General features: G+C 43.4%; 1 protein-coding gene across 1 annotated transcript in view; it reads left to right on the plus strand.

The window, feature by feature from the left end:
- The window catches only part of deptor (DEP domain containing MTOR-interacting protein), a 69122-nt gene that overhangs the window by 16226 nt on the left and 33129 nt on the right, over nt 1–19767 (plus strand). The window contains exons 2-3 of the mRNA XM_080193593.1: nt 16765–16943; nt 17752–17875. Of these exons, the coding sequence (XP_080049719.1) occupies nt 16765–16943; nt 17752–17875 (303 nt within the window). The remainder of the gene's footprint in view (nt 1–16764; nt 16944–17751; nt 17876–19767) is intronic.

The following is a 19767-nucleotide window of genomic DNA, read 5'->3' on the forward strand; positions in this document are numbered from 1 at the left end:
GGAGGCATCCAGGAATCAGAAGTCCTCAGCGATCATGCCACGTAGGGTGGAGGTGTGAACAGTAATGGAGGCAAGTCGTCAGGGAAGGAAGGCTTTTGAAACTGTCTGAATAGTTTCAGCTGCCTGGGAGCATTCATTGCATACTCTGGAGGTGGAGAGGCAGGGATGATGTCCCAGAGCTGGGAACACAACTGGTATATTCGGGGCATTGAACAAGGTTGTTTGGACATTACCTGGGAAGTAGTAAGGGTTTCATCTTGGAAATGGAACTCGTCATCAGACACAGAGGGTACTGAGGTGTTGTAGCATGCACAGAAAAGAGGCATCCTTGGGCATCAGGTTGCACAGATCTACAGAGATGAAAGGGCTGTCCTCATGTGAAGACCACCTCAACCGGGATCTTGGGTTCACATCACACTATCTGTAACCCCCACAACTTGCCTGGGTTTGCAAAATCTCACCAACTGTCCTGTCTGGAGACAATACACATCTCTTTAATCTGTGCTTAACCCTCTCTCCACTCACGTTGTCTGTACCTTTTGAAACTTGATTACCTGTAAAGACTTGCATTCCAATCATTCTTTTGTAAATTGAGTTTATGTCTTTATATGCCTTGTTTGCGAATAGAACTCCCACTCATCTGATGAAAGGGCAGTGCCCCAAAAACTTGTGGCTTGTGCTACCAAATAAACCTGTTGGACTTTAACCTGGTGTTGTGAGACTTCTTACTGTGTTTACCCGAGTCCAACGCCGGCATCTCTGCATTGATTCTCTCTCCACAGATGCTGTCAGACCTTTTGAGATTTTCCAGCATTTTTCTAGTTTTGTTTCAGATTCCAGCATCCGCAGTATTTTGCATTTATCTATTAAAGTATTTTTCCTCCTGACCACAGCCCACCCCCAACCCTGCCCTGGAGGCTGTAGCCCAATGCTGCCAGTCTGGTGGTAGCTCCCTACAATATGCTGGAAGGAGCTCTTGGGCTTAGAACTGGGACTGAATGTGGGCAATTCTGGGTCAGACAAATCTGTACAATGTGCGTACTAAAGATGCCTGCATACTGTACACTGCAAAAGTGTAAAATGTTTTCAAAGTAGGATTGGTTTTGCATGCTGTTTCCAATTTGTAACAGATCAAGAGCAACTCCATGTGACTTGAATCAACAATAGGCTTTATTTCCAAATAAAGAACAAAACAAATATAACAAGGTCAGACTAAATTACAATACAACTCTTCAGCGCAACTCCCTGGCTCCAAATGCGAGTCCTCCTCAGCTGTGGTATGTGTCCTTCTGCTGATGGCTGAGCGTCCCACCAGAACAATCCATAGGGTTCTTGCCAATAACGTGGCTATTGGGTGTGGGACTGTAATTCTCACCCCCCCCCCTTCCCCCCCCCCACACACACACGGTGACACCCCATCTTCACAGGTTATTTATGACCACCTACTTTGATAGGGTTTTAACAACCCTGACTTCCCATACCACCACCCTTGTATGACCATCCTTTTTTACTTTGACCAATACCAGTTGGCTTTCTGTCCACAACTTTTGTGGTTTAGTCGAGACTGGCAAGGTCTCGACCAAATGCAGTGCCAGTATAATCTCTTGAAGAACCGGTGGAGATGCTACTCTTTGTGGCAAAGGCACCTTACTCAGTGCATCTGCATGTGATATCTGCGTTCCAGCTGAACATATACTGAAATATATAAACTATAGGCTGCTAACAATAGAGCCCTTCTCTGCACCTTTGCAGAGGCAATTGGAGGTGCTGGCTTATCGTCCCTAAATAGACCTAACAGCTTGTGGCCTGAGAGTATGTAAAATGTTGGCCATAAATATACTGATGGAACGTCTTGGCCACAGAGGTGACCGCCAAACTTTCCTTGTCTCTTTGGGAGTATTTTCTCTCCTTGTCAGACAACATTCTTGAAGCAAAGGCAACGGGCCTTTCTCCACCATCAGGCATCCGGTATGTATCTCTCTCTATATTCAGTGAAGCATTACAGATTATTATTAAGGATTTGTTTGGGTCAAAATGCACCAATAAGGCAGACAGCTACAGAGCCTGTTTCTCTTTTGTGAAAGTTTCCTTTTGTCATTCTCCCCGTTTCACCTTTGGTGTTTTTACTAGTTGGTGAAGTGGGGCTAAGATGGCAGAAACATTTTTTAAAGGTCTGCCATAATAGTTTACCATCCCCAGGAACGATTTCAGCTCGGATACAGTTTTTAGCTGTGGACCTCCTTCTTGGCTTTTACCTTTCCTTCCAAAGAATCTAGTCCTTTGAATCGATCCTGAATCGGCAACTTCTCCTGACTGAAATGTACATTTCTCCCATTTCAGCTTTAACCCCAGCTTCCTTTAAACTGTTACAACACTTCCAGATTGGATCTGTGTTCTTCAGGTGAGGTATCTGTGATTAGCACATTGTCCAGGTAAACCTTTATATTGGAGGTGCCTTGTAAGAGACTGCATCATACCCTGGAAAATGGCACAGGCTGACGAGACTCCAAAAGGCAACCTCGTGTACCTGTACAAATCCTTGTGCATGTTGATTGTCACCAGCTTTTGTGAGTCCTCATCCAACTCCAGCTGCTGATAAATTGGATCTCAGCCATGCCTATTAAACTTTAAACCTCCTAGTTTTGCATGAGATCTTCAATCCTTGGAATGGGGTATCTGTCTATCTGTGCTCCTCTATTGACAGCTAATTTGTAATCCTTGCAAATTCTGAGTGTCCAATCCAGTTCCAAAATGGAGACCATGGGTGGTACCATTCAGAGAATTGTACGGGTTTTATGACACCTAAATATTCCAGCCTCTTGAGTTTGGTTTCCACCTCCTGATGAAGGGCATAAGGCACCAGGTGGGCCTGAAGTAGTTTAGGTTTTGCATCTGGATTTAAATAGATTTTAGCTTTAGCTCCCCTTACACATCCTAATTAATCTGGGAAATCCTCAGAATATTTATACAGTGACTCCTGAAAACCTTCATCCCTCAGGTTTAATATTTCCAACTAGTTTAGCCGTGTTTGCTTTAACCAATCATTAAAAAAGATCTGTGACCCTTGATTACCAAGACCAGCAGGTTCACTGTCCGGTTCTGAGACGATGTGGAGATGCTGGCGTTGGACTGGGGTAAACACAGTAAGAAGTCTCTCAACACTCAAGTTAAAGTCCAACTGGTTTATCTGATAGCAAACCCACAAGCTTTCGGAAACACTGTTCCTTCGTCAGGTGTGTGGAAAGTTGTGAGATTTCTTACTGGTTCTGAAATGCCATGGTCACTGTTGCTGCACCTAAAGTCTGCAGTGTCTCCGGTATATGTGGACAAAATGGCATCTCACTCACGTAATGTTAATGGTTGGAGCCCTTTTTGAAGATAACACAATGCCTGTCCCTCTTGACTGTGGCCCTGGCCCCTGTATCCACTTTCATTTTTAGTGCCTTGCCATTTGTCAGCAAAGTGATCTCTATTGGGGCACTTTGCTTTACTGCACCTGGTTCAGGGTGAAAGACTCAGATCCCTTGCTGGACTCCTCATCCAAATTGTTGAAGCAGGTTACGCTAATAGTCACTGTTTTTTTTTGTACAGACTGTACTGGTTGCTTCACTCTGCACCACACTTTTAAACAACCTTTTCTATTCCACTTGAAGCACACAATTCTTGCATCGACAAACTTCTTGGGAGTGTTCTCCCCTACATCGAAAACATACTTCAGCCCTCACTGTTGTACTACCCAACTGGACGCACGTCCGACCCCACTGGACAAGCATCCGATCCAGATTAGCCAGTCGGCTTTCTTCTCCTGTGAAAAATGTTCCTGTGATAATTCATTAAAACGGCACTATTGCAGAGAACTATCTAATACTCCCAGTTCAAAAGACTTTAAAACTAGTTCCATTAAAGATAGCATGTGTGTGCTTTTTTATCTGCTAACTGAGTTTACAATGCAATGTGTACAAGAAGGGAACTTCTTTGATCAGTCCAACCCAATGAGGAAGAAAGCAGAACCAGATATAATTATGAGCAATGGATTGGGGCATGATCCAGTGAGGGGATATTTATAGAACAATGATGATAATATTAAGTATAGAAGAATTATGGAAAAGTTAAGGAACAATTGAGCATAAAGTTGCTTTATTGGAGGAGGACAATTCAGTGAGTTGTAAAGGGACCTGACTCAGGTGAATTGGAATCAAAATTCAGTCTTCAGAAAGGTAGCTATTAACAAGGTCACTTTCACTTGGAGATGGTAGAAATATTTCCACGAGGGCAAAAGGCCAAATAAATGGAAACTTGGATAGTTCCCTGCTCCCTGAACTGGGAAGATTGTCGTTTGAGAAGAGATTGGGTCAACTGAGCCTGAATTCACTGGAATTTAGGAGAATGAGAGGGGAATCCTGTTGAAAGGTACGCATTCTGGCAGGGCTGGACAGACTGGATGCAATGATGTTGTTTCCTTTGACTGGAGGTTCGAGAGCAAGGGGTCACCATCTCAGGATAAGGGGTAGGCCATTTAGGACTGCGATAAGGAGAAATTCCTTCACTTGAGGGTGGTGAACCTGTGGAATTCTCGACCACAGAAGGCTGTGGAGACCAAGTCACTGAATATATTTGAGAAGGAAATAGATAGATTTCTCAACTTTAAACATGTCAATGAGTATGGGGAGAGCATTGGGGTATGTTGACGAGATAAAGGATCAGCCATTATCATATTGAATGGCAGTGGAACAGCTTTGAAGGGCTGAATAACCTCCTCTTGCTCCTATTTTCTGTGTTTTTATAATCCACGGGAAGAAATCCTTTGAAGGTAGCAGCACAAGTTGAGAGAGCTGTTTCAAAAAAAGGCAAACAATGTCCTAGGCTTTATAAATAGAGGCAAAGCAAGGAAGTTATGCCAAACTTTTGTTTCTGGCTCAGCTGAAGAATTGTATTTGATTCTCGGCACCACATGTTAGGAAAGATATCAAAGGCTTTTGAGAGGGTGCAGAAAAGACTTTGCTGGATTTGTACCGGACACGAGGACTTCAGTTTTGTGGGGTTATGAGAAAAGCTTGGATTGTTTCCATAAGCACAGTAAGAAGTCTCCCAACACCAGGTTAAAGTCCAACAGGTTTATTCAGCAGCACAAGCTTTCAGAGGGCTACTCCTTCATCAGGTGAGCGAGGACTTGTGTTCACAAACAGGGCGTATGTAGACACAAACTTAATTTACAAGATAATGGTTGGAATGTGAGTCTTCACAGGTAATCAAATCTTAAAATACAGACAGTGTGAGTGGAGAGATGGGTTCATTCATCCGTTGCTGTAGCATTTGCACGGTCTCCCCAATGTACCAAGCCTCGGGACATCCTTTCCTGCAGCGAATCCGGTAGACAACGTTGGCTGAGTTGCAAGAGAGTGTACCGTGTAGCCAGTGGATGGTTTCTCACGTGAGATGATGGCATCTGTGTCGATGATCCGGCATGTCTTGCAGAGGTTGCTGAGGCAGGGTTGTGTGGTGTCGTGGTCACTGTTCTCCTGAAGGCTGGGTATTTTGCTGCAGACAGTGGTCTGTTGAGGTTGTGCAGTTGTTTGAAGGCAAGTAGTTGGGGTGTGGGGATGGCCTTGGCGAGATGTTCATCTTTATCGATAACATGATGAAGGCTTCGGAGAAGATGTAGCTTCTTCGCTCTGGGGAAGTACTGGAAGATGAAGGGTATCTGCTGTATCCCATGCTTGACTTCTGAGGAGGTCGGTGCAGTTTTTCGTGGGCATGTCGAACTGTCAATAGACTCATCAACGTGCCATAGCGAATTGCACCCCCCCAGGAGGCAGAGCATGCCCCCAACCTACCTCAATTGCTGCTGTCCCTCCACCATCCTTCTGACCTGCACTCGTTGATGTGGAGATGCCGGCGTTGGACTGGGGTAAATACAGTAAAAAGTCTCACAACACCAGAACTTTAACCTGGTGCTGTGAGACTTCTTACTGCAGTCATTGGAGAGCCTTCAGCATCTTCCTGCCCTGGTGCTGGCGTCTGCTGGAGGAGGGGGCGGGCTCAGATGGATCTCTGGTTGGGCGGGTGGGGGGGTGGGGGGGGGGGGGGCAGGCTCAGATGGATCTCTGGTTAGGGAGGTGGGGGGATCGGACTCAGATGGATCTCTGGTTGGTGGGGGGGGGCGGTGGTGGAGATTCTCCCAAGTCCATCCTCCCCCCATGCGCACTTCAGAGCTCCGATCGTTCTGGCAGCACTAAGCCCCGCCCCACAGTGCGGACAGGAGCCGGCAAAAAGCGTATGGGCGCACTGGAACGAGGATTCCGTGTTCGGATCCATTTTATGTCTGGATCTGCCGCTTAGCCTCCGGATGGTAAAATCTGGCCCAATATTCAATGTATCTAATCATGGTTCAACAGAAGTTCAGTGTAATTTCTCTACCCTTCACATCTATCCCTCTGGGCGTAAACTCTAATGTTTGCAGTGCTTATTTTTAATGAACTTATTGATCTGCTTTGCTACTTATAGTGCTCTGTGAATTTATACTCTCAGATCCCTTTGCTCCTTTCTTATTCTCCAAGTAATGTGTAACCACCTTATTTTCCTTTGCAAAATGTACCACCTCACACTTGTCAATGTTGTGATTCATTAACCAACAATATGGCCATTCTGCCAGTTTAATAAATGTAGTTTTTTGTTGTTGTCTCCCTCAGTATTGGCTATCCCTGAGTCAGTGTCATTCGCAAATTTTGAAATTTTCTTCTTGATTCCAAGGTCAAGTCATTTAAAACTTTGAACATCAGCGATTCTGGCACTGATCATCGTGTAACCCTGAAGTCCTTCTTTCTGGCAGTCTGAATAGTTTTTTTTACCCGCACTCTTCTTTCAGATGGCTATCTATTCTGCTCCTTGCTCCTTAACCTCACATGCTTTGAATTAGTCTATAATGTGGCACTTTTTATCAAAGGTCTCCTGGAAAAAGATGATAGTTAGGTATGTCAACTATGAACTTGTGCAAGAACATTTGTCTACTCTCTGTTACCTCTTGAAAAAATTCAATGACCTTGGTCACAGAAAGACTTTCCGTTTTAAAATCTGTTTGGATATCAGATAAGAAACCCTGAAGTACATTACGAAATGAGTCTAGACCCCAACAATTTTTCAATTTTGGCATTAATGTGAGGAAAAGGTATTTCCCTCCAGGCGATTCTGCTGATAAACTAGAGAGCTTTTATCAAAATAACCTTTATTTAACAACATAGTTTAATTATAACAAATGAATTAGCTTAACATTTAACAATTGAATGACACTTTAATGTGGCAAAATACAATTCTTAACAACTAATCTATCACTATCGATTTTAATCAAGCAATATTTCTCTTATAGTGGACCAGGCATGATCACCCTGTAGTGGGGACGGAAGCCATTAAGGCATTGTACTCCTTGGAAAGTGCCAGACTGGCACTGCCAGCTTGACATCTTGGCAAAGCCCACCAGGCTCTCTGACACTGCCCAGCAGACACTGGGCAGTGCTGAGTGGGTGGGACCTGGAAAGATGTGTCCAATTAGTGGTGGGGGGGGCGGGGGAACCAGCCGCGCACTCTGCATTAGGGATCAGTGGGAAAGGGAAGGAGGTGGGCAATCAGTGCTGCCCATGGGTGAGGTGGGGGGGTATTGGGTTTGGCCATGGGGCTGTCACAGAGGCCAGCAATCAGGTGTGTGGAGGGGGTGCCAGTGTGCATGTGTCGATCTCCCCATTGATGGTTTGGTGAATGCGTAGTGGTCTGCTCAGCATGTTGATGCCGGTCTCTCGAGTGGGGTTAGGCCCACCCCCATATTTGGTGCATCACAGAGTGCTAGAAATCCATCCCACTAAATGCGCCCAAAAAACAGGCAGGAAAACCTGCATTTTCCCTGCCCTTGAGCACTTAAATTTTGGGGGGAAAATTGCCCCATTGTCTTTCAAAGATCTAGCACAGACATGATGGGCTGAATAGCCTCCTTTTGTACTGACATTTTATATAATCATTGAAGACACTGATTTTGTTTCTTTTGGGGATTTTATAATTTCTTCAAAAATGTTCTTCTGCAAATTCATAGTCAACATACCTAATTATCATTTGTTAAAATAACATTATTTCCTGGATCTCGGTCTTTTTGTACATCTGACACAATCATATTTAATACATTTAATACGTAAACTTCCCAGCCTTGTTCCATGTTCTTGTTAGAATGCTCCCCCATATTTGAAAGAAAAGAGTCCGAGGCAAGACAAAGTTTAAAGTTTGTTTATTACTGTCACAAGTAGGCTTACATTAACACTGCAATGAAGTTACTGTGAAAATCCACTGGTCACCACACTCCAGCACCTGAGGGAGAATTTAGCATGGCCAATGCACCTAACCAGCACGTTTTTCGGACTGTGGGAGCAAACCAGAGCGCCCAGAGGAAACCCATGCAGACATGGGGAGAACTTGCAGTCTCCACACAGACAGTGACCCAAGCCGGGAATTGAACCCAGGTCCCTGGTGCTGTGAGGCAGCAGCGCTAGGTACTGTGCCACTGTGCTGTCCCCTTGCATTTAGAACTTGCATTTATATCATGCTATTCCCAACTACAACATGTTATAAAAGGACCTCATTTTTAATTAAATATTTTTTGAAAGGTTGTTTTTGTTTTCATGCCAGTAAACAGAGTAGTCAGGAAGCTTCCAAATCAGCAATGAGATTATTGACTGGCTAATTTGAAGTTGGTTGAGGAGTAAATGTTGACAATATCTCTGGTAGCTCCCTCTTCCTCTTTGAATTATGGATCCATCTGAGAACAGGCTGTGTTTTAGTTTAATATCTACTTCACAAGAGGCAGCATTTCTCACAGCTTTCTCCTCACATTGTGCTGAAGTGCCAGCCGAGATTATGCTTCTCGTGAAAGAAAAAATGGGATCGTTGGAGGTGAGTGAGGAGGGAGGCGAAGAGGAGACAGTGTGTTGATGTATTGTGAGTAGATACCACTCTTTGTGGGGCTACCGTACATGATGCATAGTTCAACTGAGTCAGCTGTAAAGCACATAACACGGATATGCATTAAAAGATTATTCATCTCTGGGTCGGTGCATTGTTGAAGACATGAGGTAATAGTGTACAGGGAGGGTATATATAGTCACGTTGAATCGTTTTGATCTGTAAATTCTTTTAAGCTGTCTGGCGCTTATACAGTAAAACCAGCGACGCAAAACTTGGAAATGCAAGACATAAATAGGCTGCAAACTAGCAGTAATTGTTGTAAGGCTGGCTCTGAAGTGGCATTTAATTTTTTGCTTGCCCAGATGTTATGTTTTTATTGCTGTTGGCATCCATAATGTGTGAACTTGGGCAATGATTTTCCAGGGACCATCAGCACTGACCTTGATAAATATTCACTTTACAATCTTCTGGACTCAGAGTTCAGCAATATAGATTATAACCACCGCACCCATTTTTTTCAGAGAGCAAGTGCTGATAATGGTTCTCCTGTTGTTTTGGATCCCTCAAGATGTAGAGACAAACAATGGACCAAACATTATGATATCAAAGGTAAAAAAACAATGTTTTTGAAAATGCTGAGTGCAGGAAAAGCTCAAGGCACAGATGTAATGACAGAGGTATGTCGAAAGGCTCTTGGAGAAACACAAATAGAAGTGATAACAAAAAGTTCTGATCTAATTTATACATTAAAGGATACATTCCAAGTGACTTGAGACATTACTTATTCTTCAAGAGACCTAAAAAACCTAAAGAGGTGAAGTGCAGTCAATTCAGAATTGCATATTTAATGACTCACCTCATTTATCTGATCTTGAAAATCATAATAGAAAGAAATGATAATGGGTGGATCTTATCAGCTTGCCACGCTGGTTGATTGGCACGGTGATGCGCTAAGATAGGGTGAGAGGCGAAAAATCAGGTTTGTGCCCGATTTCTTGCCTTTCGCAATCCTTCCGGCCCCGTTCTCCCAGGCACGAGGTTGATTTAAATATTAATGGCACGCAGACAAGCCCAAGATACAATTGTCTGGCTCACTTACCACCGTGATGTGGAGATGCCGGCGTTGGACTGGGGTAGACACAGGAAGAAGTCTGACAACACCAGGTTTAAGTCCAACTGATTTATTTGATAGTAAACTCACAAGCTTTCGAGGTTTCCCTCTTCGTCAGGTGAATGGAGAGTTCTGGCCTCAGACAGAGTATATAACAGCACAGACAGTTTACAGATTACTGTTTAGAATACAGTCAGTAATCTGTAAACTCTCTGTGCTGTTATATGCTCTGTCTGAGGCCAGAACTCTCCATTCACCTGACGAAGGGACAAACCCTGAAAGCTTGTGAGTTTACTATCAAATAAATTGGTTGGACTTAAACCTGGTGTTGTCAAACTTCTTACTCACTTTCCACCAACAGGGACCAGATGTTATGGCCTCGCCGGTGGGACCAGAAGCCATTGAAGCCCCGGCTGATTGGGGACGAGGCCGGGCAGTGCCCAAATCTGATGGATCAGACCAATGACCTGCAGCCTGTTCCATCCAGTCGTAAATGTTGGTGGGTAATTAGCCAACTATAATAAAGAAGAGGCTTTCTGAATGTTCCCATTCTTAACATTGTCAGAGTGTTGAAGACAAGGCTGTGATAACTGCAACCTCCTTCAGCCTAAAATGCTGAGTGGGTCATTCATCTTGTCCTCCAGTTGTGGTCTATAGCATCTCACATGTCAGTCTTTGACTACACAATTCACATGGTATCAGAATACAGCTGAGCACACTAGATATATCAAGCCTGTGGACTGGACAGCATGCCAATTGTGGTGCTGGAGATCTTTGCTCTGAAACGAGCCACCTTCTGCCAGGCTTCTTTATTCTTTCATGGAATGTGGGCACCATTGGCTGGGCCATCACTTGTTGCCCATCCCTTTTAAGAGTCAACCACATTGCTGTACATCTGGAGTCACCTGTCAGATTTCCTTCCCTAAAGGATATTAATGAACAATAATCAACAATATTTTGATGGTTACCTGGTAGATTTTTAATTCCAGATTTGATTTGAATTCAGTTTGCACCATCTGCCATAGTAGGATTTGAACCTGAGTCTCTGGGTTACTAAAGTCCAGTGACAATACGACCATGCCTCCACTACCAGTTGTTCCAGATGAGCTCCTAGAATCTAACTGACAAAGTGGAAAATTGCCCAGGTATGTCCTGCCCAAAATGGCCAAATATAATCCCCGTCAATTACTGCTTCACTGGCCTACTGTCAATCATCAGTAAGCTGATGGAAGTAATTGACCACAGTGCTATCAGGTTGGACTCATTCCATTAAGCCGTACTCAATTTAGATTTCAAAAGGGCCACTCTGCTCCAGACAATATTAAAGCCTTGGTCCAAACATGAATAAAACTGTTAAATTTCGTTGGCGAGGTTAGAGTGACATCCTGGGCATCACGGTAACATTTTGACTGTGTGTTGCATCAAGGAGTCCTGAGTAAAACCAGAGTCGATGGGAATCACAAGAGAAAACTTTAACTGGAGTCAGGACAAGCACAGTTGTTGGAAGCCAATGATCTCAACTCCATGGCATCTTTGAGTGAGTTTTCCAGGACGGTAGTTTGGACCCAATCATCTTACACAGTATCATCAATTATATTCCCCCCATCAAAAGAAATGGGATTATTCGCTATTGATTGCAGCATTCCATGCCATTCCATTTGTAGCAAGAAATGGACAGTGTTCAGGCTCGGCCTGATAAAGTGACAAGGAACTGCAAAATGCCAAGTGAAAACCACCTGGTAGTCTAACCTAGCTCCCATTGACATTCAACAGCATTACTGATGGGGGTGGGGTGAGGCCATGGAGGCATCCAAACATAAGGATGAGAATTTTAAGACTGAAACATTGCTGGATCAGCAACCATCGCTGATCAGTGAGTTCAGGGGTAATGGGTGAACAGACTTGGTGTAATTTAGGACATGGCAGCAATGTTTAGGATGAGCTCAAGTTTACTGAGAGTGCAAACTGGGTGGATGGCTGGAGGAGCATTGAAATAGTCAAGTCCAGAGATACAAAGGCTCGATTGAGAGTTTTAAGAGCAGATGAACCGAGATAGAGATGTTAAAGTTTATTTATTAGTGTCATAAGCAGGCTTACTTTAACACTATCATGAAGTTACTGTGAAAATCCCCTAGTCGCCATACTCCAGTGCCTGTCCAGTACACTGACGGAGAATTTAGCATGGCCAGTGCACCTAACCAGCACGTCTTTCGGACTTTGGGAGAAAACCGGAGCACGTGGAGGAAACCCACGCAGACATGGGGAGAAAGTGCAGACTCCACACAGGTAGTGACCCAGGCCAGGGATTGAACCCGAGTCCCTGGCATTGAGAGGCAGCAGTGCTAACCACTGTGCCACCGTGCTGCCCCAATGTGTGATGATTAACAGATGGAATTAGGTGGGCCTGGTGATGACAAAGATAAATATAAACTCAAAAGATCAACTTGGAGTCGTTTGAACTCTAAAGTTGTGAATAATCTGGTTTAGTTTCAGACAGTGGTTGGGAGAAGGATGGAGTGTTTTGCAGGGACCATAGAGTCATAGAGATGGAAACAGGCCCTTCGGCCCAACTTATCCATGCTGCTCTTTTTTTTAAAACCCATAAGCTAATCCCAATTGACTGCATTTGGCCCATTTCCCTCTATATCCATTGTACCCATGTAACTATCTAAATGCTTTTTAAGAGACAAAATTGTACCTATCTCTACTACTATTCTGGCAGCTTGTTCTAAACGCAGCCCTTTGTGTGAAAAAATTGCCCCTCTGGACACTTTTGTATCTCTCCCCTCTCACTTTAAACCTATGCCATTAGTTTTAGACTCCCCTACCTTTGGGAAAAGATATTGATATCTAGCTGATCTGTGTCCCTCATTATTTTATAGACCTCTATGAGATCACCCCTCAGCCTCCTACACTCCAGAGAGAAAAAAGTCCCAGTCTATCCAGCCTCTCCTTATAACTCAATCCATCAAGTCCTGGTAGCATCCTAGTAAGTGTTTTCTGCACTCTTTCTAGTTTAATAATATGCTTTCTATAATGGGGTGACCACAACTGCACACAGTATCCAAGTGTGGCAGTGCCAATGTCTTGTACAACTTCAACAAGACATTCCAACTCCTCTATTCAATGTTCTGACCGATGAAACCAAGCATGCCGAGTGCCTTTTTCACCACTCTGTCCACCAGGCTTCGGTCTTTCCAATGTTTAATTGGAAAAAATTATTTAATGCTGGAAGTTGGACAATTGGTGTGACAAATTAGAAAAAGAATTTGGATCAAAAGAGATGATGATAAAGCATAGTTGGTGGGTTTCAGTACGCACGTGAAGTCTAACATATCTCAGTTGTTGTTGCCCATGGTCAGCTTGTATAAGAGAAGTTTAGTGATTTTCTTGCTATGACTCCATATAGAAATGGAACCCAGCAGAAGAAGTGTCATCCAACTGAACAGTGGAGGAGAGCTGTTGGAGGAGGATGGCGTGGCCAACCATATCAGAAGCTAAAGACCAGTAGTGAAAGATGAGAAGTAGTTCACCATGGTCACATTCTTGTAGGCTGTCATTTGTAACTTTTGAGGGTTGTCATGGAGCTGTGGCAGGGGACGAAAACCTGACTGGAGAAGTTCAAACGTGGAATTGTGAGAAAGGTGGCCCAGTATTTGGGAAGCCACAGAGGAAATCAAGGATGAGTCTTTTAAGTGGTGTACCTAAGGAGAGGGGCAGCACAGTAGCACAGTAGTTAGCATTGCTGCCTCATGACGCCAGGAATCTGGGTTTGATTCCAGCCTTGGGTGACTATGTGGCATTCTTCCCATATCTGCATGGGTTCCCTCTAGGTGTTCCGGTTTCCTCCCACAGTCCAAAGTTGTGCAGGTTAGGGGATTGGCCATGCTAAAATTGCCCCTTTGTGTCCCTAGATGTTGTAGGTAACTGTGTAGAAGAGCTGTGCAGTACTGTGCAAAAGAAGGTCATTGGGACCATTGAGTCTGCACCAACAATAATCCCACCCAGGTCCTACTCCCTTAACCCCATATATTTACCCTCCTAATCACCCTGACAAGGGGCAATTTAACATGGTCAGTCAAGCTAACCTGCACATCTTTGGACTGTGGGAGGAAACTGGAGCACCTGGAGGAAACCCATGCAGACACAGGGAGAACGTGCAAACTCCACACAGATAGTCACCGAAGCTGGAATTGAACCCTGGTCTCTGGGACTGTGAGGCAGCACAGTGGCTAACCACTGTGCCACCATGCCGTGGGACACAGCACTGCAGAGGGGGTTAGCTCTTGACCTGGCTGTACTTCCCTCAATCTAATTAGTTTTCACTACTGTATTGCTGATTTTAATGAGCTTCTTTGAGGTGTTGTACGTCCTGTGTTGTCTCTTTAGCCTGGAACCATTTATATGGGCCTGGATCTTCCAGTCTCTAGACTGCTTGGAACCAGGTGTAACTCTCCCAGATGTGTTCTGGGACCATATGAAAGTCTCAACACAGTGATTCTATGGAAGTTCCCCAGGGAGTTTGAACTTACAATGGACATTCCCCTGCTCTCCAGAGGAAGTCGCTAACTCAGGAGTCAAAGACTTAAGAGTTCCGACTTCCTTGGATAGCCACCCAGGAAACGTTCGACAGAAAAATCTTCGTCTAATTACTGGGAATCTGTGACTCCACAATTCAACCTGACTAACTGTGGCCTAACAAGCCCCCTCCCACCAACTGACCACACACATCCCCGACCCCATGTGCCACCCTATCCAATTGCCACCATACGCACTTACCCCACTTATCTCACCCTTACCCACTTGCATGCTTATTTGCCCAGTCACTGAAACACAAAGAAGCTTAGACACCTTTTAAAGACTTACCAGAATATAGGACCTAGTGAGGTAAAAAGGGGATGTGACTTCTGGTGCCCTTCCTGAGGATTCCTGTACTGAGGAAGTTCCAGAGGAATTCAGAGTCTTTTCAGTGTATGCAGGTAATGGGTAGCTCTCTGATCAGAATCAGACTCCGAGATTCTGACTCTAACTGACAGTTTTAGGTCATTCTTCCTGAATCTTATTACCGTGTACTTTTCCTATTATAATCTGCTGCTTGTCTGCCCACTAATTATTCTTTCTGATTTATTTTTCCTCTGTTTGAGACATTTCCTCCCTGCCTTAGCTGTTTTCTTCCTTAGCTCCTAATCATTTTGAATGCATTATAAATAACATCCAGTTGGGGACCCCTTGTCTTGATCTTCACAACTCCGTTCACAACTGCCCAAGGGTTATCCAATATTTTGTAAATCTCAGAAGTCTGTCTATTTAATCAAAAGCAAAACACCGTGAATGTTGGAAATCTGAAATGAAAACAGACAATGCTGGGCGTACTCAGATACTCGAGGCATTAAATACGCAAGCCTGGGAGCTGGTAGAAATAACTCTGATCTTCAGCAGCTGCCGGACTTGTGCATTTAATGCCTTACTGCTTTGTAAACTAATCACTTGTGTGTGGCGTTGTATCAAAAGCCTCGCTGAAATCTAAACATACTATCCACAGAATTCCAGTTGTCATCTCACTCTTACCAAAACAAATATGGTTTCCTACCCGTACTGAATTTCCCACACAGTAACCAGATCTATTTCGATGTTTCATGAACCCCTCTTTAAGTGTGCCATTTAATAGTTTTCCCACACTGACTGATAGATCCCGTTACCTGTAAAGCCCTGATACTGCTTTTTAAGACTAATGGTGTGTTGGCTGCTTTCCAATTCCTAAGCACTGATTTAATGTCTATTGATACATTAAGGACAATAACAAGGGCATGATGTTTCTTTTATGTACCATTACCTGAAGTCCACCTTGTCTTCCCTTATTTGCTGTTGGCCTGTTCTGCCCTATTTGGTATTTTGTGCTTTTTAAAGTTTATTTAAATTTTATTTATTACTGTCATAAGTAGGCTTACATTAACACTGCAGTGAAGTTACTGTAAAAATCCCCTCGTCACTTCTAGTCCGGTGCCTGTTTGGGTACACTGATGGAGGATTTGGTATGGCCAATGCAACTCAAGTTTTATGTTATTTCCATTCTTTTACCTCCACCTCCCAGGAAGTTTCAACTTGGGATTCTGGAGAGATTGCTCATGGCCCCCTCCAGAATATAGGAAAAAAGAATTGATTTTATATATCGACATATCTTTCATCATTGAATATCATTCCACCCCTCAGATCGTTCAGTGACCCACTTCTGATTCCCTTTTCTTTGCTACTTACTGCAAATAAATTTTATTGAGTGTTCCCTGCTACTGTTGTAACTCCTTAACCTATTCCTGTTCAACTTTTCCACACAATGAGTGGTTGGTGTCTGGAATGTACTGCCTTGAAATGAGGAGCAGGCAGATTCAATTGAAGCATTCAAGAGGGCATTAGATGATTACTTGAATAGAAACAATGTGCAGGGTACAGGGAAAAGGCAGAAGAATGGCATTAAGACACTGCTCGGTTGGAGACCGGTGCAGACACATTGGTCCACATAGCCTCCTTGTGTGGTGTAACAATTCTGTGAACTTCAGTCATTCATAATCTGCCAGTAAGGACGAATCAATTTGTGTTTTTAATCACCAGTATCTTTAATCTGAGTTGTTTTGAAACCTCTAGGGACTGCCAGAAGAATACTTTGGTGTTGAAATGTTGCTTTAGCCACATTTAGATTATTGGAATTGTACTTTCAGACTCAGGCTTCACGAGGAAAAGGTTATCAAAGATCGGCGCTATCATCTTAGAACCTACCCAAACTGTTTTCTCGGTAAAGAATTAATCGATTGGCTTCTAGATCATAAAGATGCCACTGACAGGGACATGGCAATCAAGTTGATGCAAAAACTATTGGACCACAGTGTCATCCATCATGGTAAGTTCACATGAATATCAAATCAGTCTGTTTCAGTGATTACACTTCCTGAGTGACAAATGGTTAAGTGTACATTTGATTAATATCATTGTGAGTAAACTCAAAATACACTAACATTTAAACAAAATAACTTGCGTACATGCAGTATGTATTCAAAAACGACCCAGGTCCTACCTGAAATGTCCTGTCAGGACATTGTCACCACGCAGTTCATTTTCCAACATGGAATTGTTCTAGCTTGGAGTATAATTTTTTTTGTTTTGTCTGCATGTCAAATTAAAACGCAAGCACGTACTTAGGTTCATAATAGTAAATACTGGTGTCTAAATATAGAGCATTTCCCTGCCTCGTTCCATGTTTCCTCAAATCCATCTCAGATGCATCATCCTGAGATATGTGATAATCTGCTCACTTCCCATCTCTGCCTGCACGAAAAATAATTCCATTTGTGATAGTCAGTTTCCATCCTGCTGCACCAAAACTAGTTCCATGGTGAGGCACCGACCAGCGATGGAAAATCTCCAGGGAAGCCCAATTCTCAAATTTCTCAGACTGTGAATTAATAAGGATCTGGTCAATTTCAGACAGCTATTGAGTTTGCTCACAGTTATCAACATCCTAAAATTGATAAGATAATCTAAGATTGGTAAAATAATCTCCCGGAGATTGGTGCTGGTGTGGTATTGTATTACATGTAATGAAACGCTCCTGAATCGCCCCATGCATGGTGCTCTCTAATTAACTGATTCTGACCTGTGTTCCAAAATGTATTAACGTTGATTTTTTTTTTTCTGTGCTTTCCCTTTAGTTTGTGATGAGCATAAGGAATTTAAGGATGCTAAACTTTTCTACCGCTTCAGAAAAGACGATGGCACTTTTCCATTGGATAGTGAGGTGAAGGTTTTCACAAGGGGCCAAAGGATATATGAAAAGTAAGTGTTTCACATGGATCTTTCTCTGCCCACTTATTGCGTGGCAGGAAATGAATGTCTCGCTGTTGAAGCTATTTTGTTAAAGCCAGAACTCAAACCCTTTCATAGTTCCAGGGGGAGAAATACTGTAAATGGGTGGGCTTGAAGACAGCAACTGCATCATATTTTTGACAAGTAAAAATAAAAGTTGCTGGAAGTACTCTGGAGATCTGGCAGTATCTATGGAGAGAGAAACTGAGTTACTGGGTGGAATATTATGCCAGTGGGATTTTCCTCTCCTGTTGAAGTCAATGGACTTTTGAATGGCTCACCGCATTTTCCAACCCTCTGTGAAGGGGCCATAAAATTCCACCCACTGTTACAGGTTGGTGAACTTTTCATGGAAGTCCCTCCATTTTTGTGAATTTCATTTTAACTCTAGCAAGTACAATATACATTAGGGGTTTTATGTTTCAATCTGGGATTGGGATCCCAACATCTGGATAATTTCTGGATTCTGATCTTGGGCTGCCTTTAAATGTGAATGCCCCAGGTGAGGTAGCGGCACGTTTAGCTTCCAATTAACGGCACCAAGCCTTGCCCGGAGCCGAGAGCTGCCCACTGAGAACAATCGTTAGAGAGAGACAGCAACCATGATGGAGCCTGCAGTGAGGAGGCAGGAAACCTGAGGACTAGTTGCCTTGCCACTCAGAAAAATAACCAAACAGCCGAATGAAAGATACTGTGCCCAGTTGGAACAAAAGCCCTCGTGGCATAAATAAAAAAAAGTACTTAATTTTTGTTTGCATTGAACCCGTCAGTCGTGCCACACATGCGCCACACTGTTTGGTGATTTAGCAATTCAACATGACTCTCCATCCTGCTAATAAGCTCCTCAAGAAATTTAGGTAGTTGAGCTGAGGCCAAGCAGGTTCCCAATTCTCCTCTCATTTGGTCTTCACTTTAAAATTCCAGTGTATCCTGGAGGTGTCAGGACACTGACACACCACCCGGGAGCACTATTTGCAAAGTGCACCTGCTCCTTTTCTGGCCCCCACAGGCATTTGAAAATTCTGTGCTACACTATTTCATATCTTGCCTTGGGAGCAGGTATCTCATATGCTGATTAATTAGGTCTTTATGCTGATTATTGATATCCTAGTGATGATTGATTGCCTAAACCTGCTACTGTCCATTTAAGATGTTCTACCAGAATATATACAGCAACATTAGCTGATCATTAAGATATTTCAGATTATTTGGTTAAATACATTCACTTAAAAGACAAATGTAAATTATTGGTAATGAGGGAGCAGGTTAGCGCAGTAGCAGGGTAAACACAGAAAGGCAAAGACCTGGAGAATTTGCTTTCCTTAATAGCAAGATCACATTTCAGCAACCTTGTGCAGTCACTTGACCAACAACTGACAATGTTGATAGCCCTGCTGATGGGCAAGAGAACAGGTCCATACATGGGTTTATGAGGGATTTCATTCATTTCACACCGTAATTGGTTTTCGGTGCATTTTGTGAGCTATGTTGGAGTGTTTGAGGTATGTAGTTGCAGAGGCAGGTTGGTTGGAAAACCCACCTCAGTTCTCCAACATAGCTACCCAGCTGCCAACATGTTTAAACACTCCCTAAATCTTACTACTCATGCCTTCTCCACCCCATGCCACCTCACAGTCCCTCTTGCCATCTCTTTGTGTCGCATGCAGACGTACTCCATAGCCATTCAGCTGCCGTGCACTACATACAGTTCTCAAGGATCAAGCAATGCCTATGAATTTTTTAATTATTGGAAAAACATTAAACCTCTAACAATCTAAGGAAACCCCAAGTTCAAACTCACTATCATTGATACTGAACCAAAAAAACCCAAGGGAAAAAAACATTGTAACCCTTTAAGTGCT

This window comes from Carcharhinus amblyrhynchos, chromosome 8 (assembly GCF_965287045.1).
Source record: "Carcharhinus amblyrhynchos chromosome 8, sCarAmb.v2.hapA, whole genome shotgun sequence".
In the NCBI taxonomy this organism is placed as follows: Eukaryota; Metazoa; Chordata; class Chondrichthyes; order Carcharhiniformes; family Carcharhinidae; genus Carcharhinus; species Carcharhinus amblyrhynchos.